Source organism: Nerophis lumbriciformis, linkage group LG20 (assembly GCF_033978685.3).
Source record: "Nerophis lumbriciformis linkage group LG20, RoL_Nlum_v2.1, whole genome shotgun sequence".
NCBI classification, from domain to species: domain Eukaryota; kingdom Metazoa; phylum Chordata; class Actinopteri; order Syngnathiformes; family Syngnathidae; genus Nerophis; species Nerophis lumbriciformis.
Window position 1 is genome coordinate 12,754,352 of NC_084567.2, and position 8,149 is coordinate 12,762,500.

At 43.6% G+C, this 8,149-nt stretch overlaps 1 protein-coding gene across 1 annotated transcript in view; it reads left to right on the forward strand.

The window, feature by feature from the left end:
• hira (histone cell cycle regulator a) overlaps window positions 1–8,149 on the forward strand; it is a 30,184-nt gene that overhangs the window by 21,261 nt on the left and 774 nt on the right. The window contains exons 22-25 of the mRNA XM_061980467.1: window positions 76–198; window positions 4,395–4,558; window positions 4,665–4,753; window positions 7,996–8,149. The exon at window positions 7,996–8,149 is cut by the window's right edge and continues 774 nt beyond it. Coding sequence (XP_061836451.1) covers window positions 76–198; window positions 4,395–4,558; window positions 4,665–4,753; window positions 7,996–8,112 — 493 coding nt within the window. The 3' untranslated portion in view covers window positions 8,113–8,149. The remainder of the gene's footprint in view (window positions 1–75; window positions 199–4,394; window positions 4,559–4,664; window positions 4,754–7,995) is intronic.

An 8,149-nucleotide genomic window follows, 5' to 3' on the forward strand; every position in this document is an offset into this window, starting at 1 on the left:
GAGACCCACGCAGTTTAAATGACCTTCCAACCAGCACAGCCCGGTTGACTCTTTGGGCTCTCGCCTTGCCTCCAGGACCCTGATCGCGGATCGAGGGGACTGTCTTGTCCAGTGTGCCGACTTCAGGAGCTGTCTTCCCACCCAGGATGCACCTGGCTCCTCGGGTCCTCTGGCCACCATGCAGGGACGCAGCCTCAAGTACGGACTCTTACTTTGACCTCTTTCCTCCAGTGTCCACCTGAACGGGATCTTAGATTTGGTGCCACCTCGCTCGTAAACACATTATCACATGCCTGTTCTGTCAGAGCAAAAGAAGACAAAGCATGAGGGATCAGCATGTTGACGGTGTGGCGCGGTTGGGAGAGTGGCCGTGCCAGCAACCTTGAGAGTTCCAGGTTCAATCCCCACCTTCTACCAACCTCGTCACGTCTGTTGTGTCCTTGAGCAAGACACTTCACCCTTGCTCCTGATGGTGGTTAGGGCCTTGCATGGCAGCTCCCGCCATCAGTGTGTGAATGGGTGGATGTGGAAATAGTGTCAAAGCGCTTTGAGTACCTTGAAGGTAGAAAAGCGCACGATTTAGTAATGATGTCCTGATTCAATATTTAAATTTCGATAAAAAAAAAAAAAAGATCCTGTATGGGATATCAGCATGTATGTAAAATGTGTGATATCATGTGCGACACAAGCAGTCCTGCGGCGTGTTTACTTGTGTGATATCATGTGCGATACAAGCAGTCCTGCAGTGTGTTTGCTTGTGTGTGATATCATGCAAGATACAAGCAGTTCTGCAGTGTATTAACTTGTCTGTGATATCATGTGCGATACAAACAGTCCTGCGGCGCGTTTACTTGTGTGATACAAGCAATCGTGCGGCGTGTTTGCTTGTGTGTGATATCATGTGCGATACAAACAGTCCTCAACATTGTTTACTTGTGTGTGATATCATGTGTGATGCAAGTAGTCCTGCTGCGTGTTTACTTGTGTGACATATGCGATACAAGCAGTCGTGCAGCGTGTTGACTTGTGTGTGATATCATGTGCGATACAAGCAGTTGTGCGGCATGTTTTTGTGTGTGATATGGGTGATAAAAGCAGTCGTGCAGCGTGTTTACTTGTATGTGATATCATTTGCGATACAAACAGTCCTGAAGAGTGTTTACTTGTGTGTGTGATATCATGTGTGATACAAGTAGTCCTGCGGCGTGTTTACTTGTGTGACATCATATGCGATACAAGCAGTCGTGCAGCGTGTTGACTTGTGTGTGATATCATGTGCGATACAAGCAGTCGTGCGGCATGTTTTCGTGTGTGTGATATCATGTGTGATAAAAGAAGTCGTGCAGCGTGTTTGCTTGTGTGTGTGATATCATGTGCGATACAAACAGTCCTGAAGAGTATTTACTTGTGTGGTACAAGCAATCTTACTGCGTGTTTGCTTGTGTGTGATATCATGTGCGATACAAACAGTCCTGAAGAGTGTTTACCTGTGTGTGATATCATGTGCGATACAAGCAGTCCTGCGGCGTGTTTACTTGTGTGACATCATATGCGATACAAGCAGTCGTGCAGCATGTTTACGTGTGTGTGATATCACGTGCGATACAAGCAGTGCTGCAGCGTGATTACTTGTGTGTGTGATATCATGTGCTTGCGTGTACTTGTGTGTGATATCATGTGCTATACAAGCAGTCGTGTGGCATTTGTACTAGGCTACTAGGAGCTAGCAGCTACACAACAGCTAAGCAAACACACTAATCATACTTAATAGGGCTGGACAATTCATTAAAATTCGATTTTGGTTTCTTACGATCATAAAAATATCATTGGTAAAAAAAATAATGTGGGTCCAATGCCTTGAGCTTGTAACGTTGACACAGACGGGTGAGGGTATTAGTGAAAAAAATAGCACGTCCATGAAAAGTTTGTGATGTCACCGAAGTTGCTACTTGTAATTTGACACAGTGTTATTATGCCTAATCAATAATCACTGAACCCCCCAAAAAATAAGGCATTTCCGCATTCAAATATCTGCGAACGGAGTCGCGTACTTGGCAAATTAAACGTGAAATATCAGGGAAATTTACATAAATGTGAGTGAAATGTTGTCATTGTGAGGAGAAGGAACATGTGTTTGGGAAAATAATAATTTTTCACCAAAACACGTCCTGAACCAAACAATGTGGAGACGGCCACCTGAAACAGCCACTAAACTAGGAAGCTAAAGCTAGCAAGACCGGACTCGCACTGTGGTCCCTTCGAGGGTTTCTCCTTGTTCCCATTGGGTTTAGTTTTTTCTTGCCCTGATGTGGCATCTGGCTTGTGCAGCCCTTTGAGACACTTGTGATTAAGGGCTATATAAGTCAACTTTGATTGAAGAACAGTCCATACACCCACACCACATCTCATCCACTTGTGTAGTTGTGAACGACATCATGGATGTAAGATCAATGCACAAACAGGACAGCAGTCGCTACTTGAGAGGCCCTTTTTTGCTATTTATTAAACTGCAACACTTCGCAATAACAGCGCCGTGCGAAACATCCGGTCTGACTGCGCTAACAAAATACCGTAAAGTTTAAAAAAAAAAAAGTACCTTACATAAGCATAATGTACTTAAAGCATATTTTTGGGGAAAATGTATCAGTAAATGCTTTGACATTAAAAAAATTGTCAAAATATTTTTTATAAAATGTTTTAGTAAATTGTATTTATGACACAAAAAGCACACTCTCTGGTAATAAAATTAGTGTAAATGGTAAAAAAACGGAATATAAAAAATTTAAATGTAATTTCTATTATATTGCTATTATTTTAATGTATTGTTATTACTATTACTTGTTTGTTCGTGACTAAATTATGTGTGCTGTTCTTCTAAATTATATTTGAAGTTGAGTTTAGGTAGTTCAATAAATACCGGTACTCATGTTTTCAAATGAATGAATAATCGCGTTTATTCTGATTTCAATATAAAAATAAATTGTGATTATATTTTTTGTAAATGTATCAGTAAATGCTTTAACTTTAAAAATATGGTCAAAATATTTTAAATAAAATATTCAATTGTATTTATGACACAAAAAGCACACTGGTTATAAAGTAAGTGTAAAAGGTACAAAACGGAATAAAAAAAAGAAAATTAAAAAAACTCAATTCATCCATCCATCCATCCATCTTCTTCCGCTTATCCGAGGTCGGGTCGCGGGGGCAGCAGCCTAAGCAGGGAAGCCCAGACTTCCCTCTCCCCAGCCACTTCGTCCAGCTCCTCCCGGGGGATCCCAAGGCGTTCCCAGGCCAGCCGGGAGACATAGTCTTCCCAACGTGTCCTGGGTCTTCCCCGTGGCCTCCTACCGGTCGGACGTGCCCTAAACACCTCCCTTGGGAGGCGATCGGGTGGCATCCTGACCAGATGCCTGAACCACCTCATCTGGCTCCTCTCGATGTGGAGGAGCAGCTGCTTTACTTTGAGCTCCCCCCGGATGACAGAGCTTCTCACCCTATCTCTAAGGGAGAGCCCTGCCACCCGGCGGAGGAAACTCATTTCGGCCGCTTGTACCTGTGATCTTGTCCTTTTCGGTCATAACCCAAAGCTCATGACCATAGGTGAGGATGGGAACGTAGATCGACCGGTAAATTGAGAGCTTTGCCTTCCGGCTCAGCTCCTTCTTCACCACAACGGATCGATACAGCGTCCGCATTACTGAAGATGCCGCACCGATCCGCCTGTCGATCTCACGATCCACTCTTCCCTCACTCGTGAACAAGACTCCGAGGTACTTGAACTCCTCCACTTGGGGCAGGGTCTCCTCCCCAACCCGGAGATGGCACTCCACCCTTTTCCGAAACTCAATTCAATTTGTATTTAAATGTATTATTACTATTATATTGTTTGTTTGTGACTAAATAACAGTATGTCTGCTGTTCTTCTAAATTATATTAAAAGTTGAGTTTTGGTGGTACAATAAATACTCATGTTTTCAAATGAATTAATAATCACGTTTATTGTGATTTCAATATCAAAATAAATTGTGATTATTATTTTTGCCATAGTCGTCCAGCCCTGATACGTGACAATCATTGAACAATATTGCTGTGTAAAACAGCACGTGTCAATATAAACATGTACTACTTACACATACAAAGTCTATTAGAGTATCCAGTAACAAACGTGTCAGCATCATTCAGCTTACTGCGTCATGATTTATTGGGACCACTAGGTGTCACCAAAAAACTATTACCACTCCATTTCAACTTAAAAAACGCATACATCCATTCCAGATGGTTGACAATAATAAGATTAGTGGTTTTCATACTTACCACTGTTCTCTGTGTGACTAGACTCTTGCAAAAGGTGTCAGAACGCAAAAGTAACTCGCTACCCCGTCTGCCCGCAGCGCCGGTCGCATGGCGTCCCGCCTCTCCGCCGCGCCCCACCACCTGCAGCAGGGCATGACCTTGGCCTTCCTAGAGAACCAGCTGGCCTCGGCTCTCACCTTGCAGTCGGCGCCGGAGTACCGCTACTGGCTGCTCATCTACGCCCGCTTCCTGGTCAACGAAGGTAGCGAACGCTGACCATTGAAGACGTGCATTATGGGAAATGTTCACCACCGGATGGCTCGAACGAGTCTGATTGTGTTTGATGTGGTCCTCTCTTCTCTTGTCAGGTTCGGATTTTAGACTGCGAGAACTTTGTAAGGAGCTGCTGGGTCCTGTACACAAATCAGCTGCTACCGCCTGGGAGACCACCACTCTGGTACACACACATTCTTGTATTTGTTACCTTCTTGAGACCTCCGAAAAATGCCTCCCTCTTTAGGACCACCCTTTCTAGAAGTATAAAGATTTGTATTTACAACATTAATAATATATACATACTATGCAAATATAAAAAGGTAAGCTTTTAGATGTTTTTATTTATGTTTGTAATTGGTTTTTAATCTTCATTATTTACTTCAAGTTATTACAGTATTTCTGTATATACATGTTTATTTATTTTTTTATAAAATTAATTTTGGCCAAAGGGGGCGCATTTCAATTTCTTACACACACTTGTTATTATATACGTTGGACAGAGGGGGAGCACTTCAAATTTTCACACACACTTGTTATTTCATATGTTGACCAGATGGGGAGCGCTTTTAAAACCGACACACAGTCAATTTGAAAAATCCCTCCTTTTTGGGACCACCCTAATTTTGATACATTTCACCACCAGGGGTGCAAATGAGACATTTTCTAGTACCGTATTTTCCGCACTATAAGGCGCACCGGATTATTAGCCGCACCTTCTATGAATTACATATTTCATAATTTTGTCCACCAATAAGCCGCCCCGGACTAAAAGCCGCGCCTACGCTGCGCTAAAGTGAATGTCAAAAAAACGCTGCGCTAAAGTGAATGTCAAAAAAACAGTCAGATAGTTCAGTCAAACTTTAATAATATATTGAAAACCAGCGTTCTAACAACTCTGTCCCAAAATGTACGCAAATGTGCAATCACAAACATAGTAAAATTCAAAATGGTGTAGAACAATAGCAACATAATGTTGCTCGAACGTTAATGTCACAACACACAAAATAAACATAGCGCTCACCTTCTGAAGTTATTCTTCATTCGTAAATCCTTCGAATTCTTCGTCTTCGGTGTCCGAATTGAAAAGTTGGGCGAATACGGGATCCAAAATGGCCGGTTCCGTCTCGTCGAAGTCACCGGAGTCAGTGTCGCTGTTGTTGTGCAGCAGTTCTGTGAATCCTGCCTTCCGGAAAGGTCGGACCACAGTTGTGACCGAAACTATCTGCCCAGGCATTTACGATCCACTGGCAGATGTTGGCGTATGTCGACCGGCGCTATCTGCCCGTCTTAGTGAAGGTGTGTTCGCCTTCGGAGCTGTGTGAAAAAAGCCACCCGGCTTCTTCGCGTAAACTTCCCTTAACCACTCGCTCATCTTTTCTTCATCCATCCATCCCTTCGAGTTAGCTTTTATGATGACGCCGGCTGGAAAGGTCTCTTTTGGATGGGTGGAAGTTAGCATGGCAAGCTAGAACCACAGTGAAGGATGACTTCTCATTCCCTGTGGAGCGAATATTCACCGTACGTGCTCCCGTTCCACAGTGCGGTTCAGTTGCTGTGAAATACGGTAGTAATCCGTGTGCGGATGGAGAGATTGCGTCTTTTTATGAACCGGATCGTTTTGTAGGAGCCATTTTGTGGTCTTTACAGATGTAAACAGGAAATGAAACGTACGGTGATATCCGCGCGTTTTTTCTTCTTCTTCCGGGGGCGGGTGAAGCGCTTCCTGTTCTATGGGGGCGGGTGAAGCGCTTCCTGTTCTATGGGGGCGAGTGCTTTCATTGGCGGTTGCTTGCGTAGAAGAAGAAGCGCTTCCTGTTCTACCGGGAAAAAAGATGGCGGCTGTTTACCGAAGTTGCGAGACCGAAACTTTATGAAAATTAATCGTAATAAAGCGCACCGGGTTATTAGGCGCACTGTCAGCTTTTGAGAAAAATTGTGGTTTTTAGGTGCGCCTTATAGTGCGGAAAATACGGTAGATGCAATGCTTTTTCGTATTAGGACCATGATTTATGTCCTAACTTGTTCACACCTCCTCATATGGAAGCTACTTTTCCTTGTTGATGTCTCAAGAAGGGTCGAAATAAAAGAACACACACACATTCTTGTATTTGTTACCTTCTTGAAACCTGAGAAATATGCCTACCTCTTTAGGACCACCCTTTCTAGATATGGGGACGGCGTGGCAAAGTTGGTAGAGTGGCTGTGCCAGCAATCGGAGGGTTCTGGTTACTGGGGTTCAATCCCCACCTTCTACCATCCTAGTCATGTCCGTTGTGTCCTTGGGCAAGACACTTCACCCCTTGCTCCTGATGTCTACTGGTTAGCGCCTTGCATGGCAGCTCCCGCCATCAGTGTGTGAATGGGTGAATGTGGAAATACTGTCAAAGCGCTTTGAGTACCTTGAAGGTAGAAAAGCGCTATACAAGTATAACCCATTTATCATTTATTATTTATATATAAAAATGTGTATTTACAACATTAATAATGTCTACAAACTATGCAAATATAAAAAAAATTTTTTTTTAAATCTTCATTATTTACTTTATTGGGCTTCACGGTGGCAGAGGGGTTAGTGCATCTGCCTCACAATACGAAGGTCCTGAGTAGTCTTGGGTTCAATCCCGGGCTCGGGATCTTTCTGTGTGGAGTTTGCATGTTCTCCCCGTGACTGCGTGGGTTCCTTCCGGGTACTCCGGCTTCCTCCCACCTCCAAAGACATGCACCTGGGGATAAGTTGATTGGCAACACTAAATTGGCCCTAGTGTGTGAATGTGAGTGTGAATGTAGTCTGTCTATCTGTGTTGGCCCTGCGATGAGGTGGCGACTTGTCCAGGGTGTACCCCGCCTTCCGCCCGATTGTAGCTGAGATAGGCTCCAGCGCCCCCCGCGACCCCAAAAGGGAATAAGCGGTAGAAAATGGATGGATGGATGGATTTACTTTATTACATTATGTCTCTATATAAAAAAACCATTATTTTTTCTTTTTTTTTTTAAATAAACTTTGGCCAAAGGGGGCACATTTCTATTTCTGACACACACTTGTTATTACATATGTTGGCCAGAGGGGGAGCACTTAAAATTTTTACACACACTTGTTATTTCATGTGTTGACCAGAGGGGGAGCACTTTTAAAAGCTACAGTCAATTTGAAAAATCCCTCCTTTTTGGGACCACCCTAATTTTGATAGATTTCACCACCAGGGGTGCAAATGAGACATTCTCTAGTAGATGCAATGTTATTGGGACCATGATTTTGGGCGTTACTTGTTCACCGATCCTCATATGAAAGGTACTTTTCCTTGTCTCAAGAAGGGTAGAAATACAAGAACACACACACACACACATAGCAGCACTTTCAGTCAGGTGCTGGCTTTTACAGGTAAATCCCAAACCTAAAATGCCTTCTCTTTGTGGTGCGTTCAGGGTCTACGTAAGAGGGAGTTGTTACGGGAGGTGTTGCCCGTCATCGGAGAGAACCTGCGATTCCAGAGACTCTTCACGGAGTACCAGGACCAGCTGGAGCTGCTGCGAAACAAATAAACACACTCACACACACTCTCAACATGAACGCTCCTTC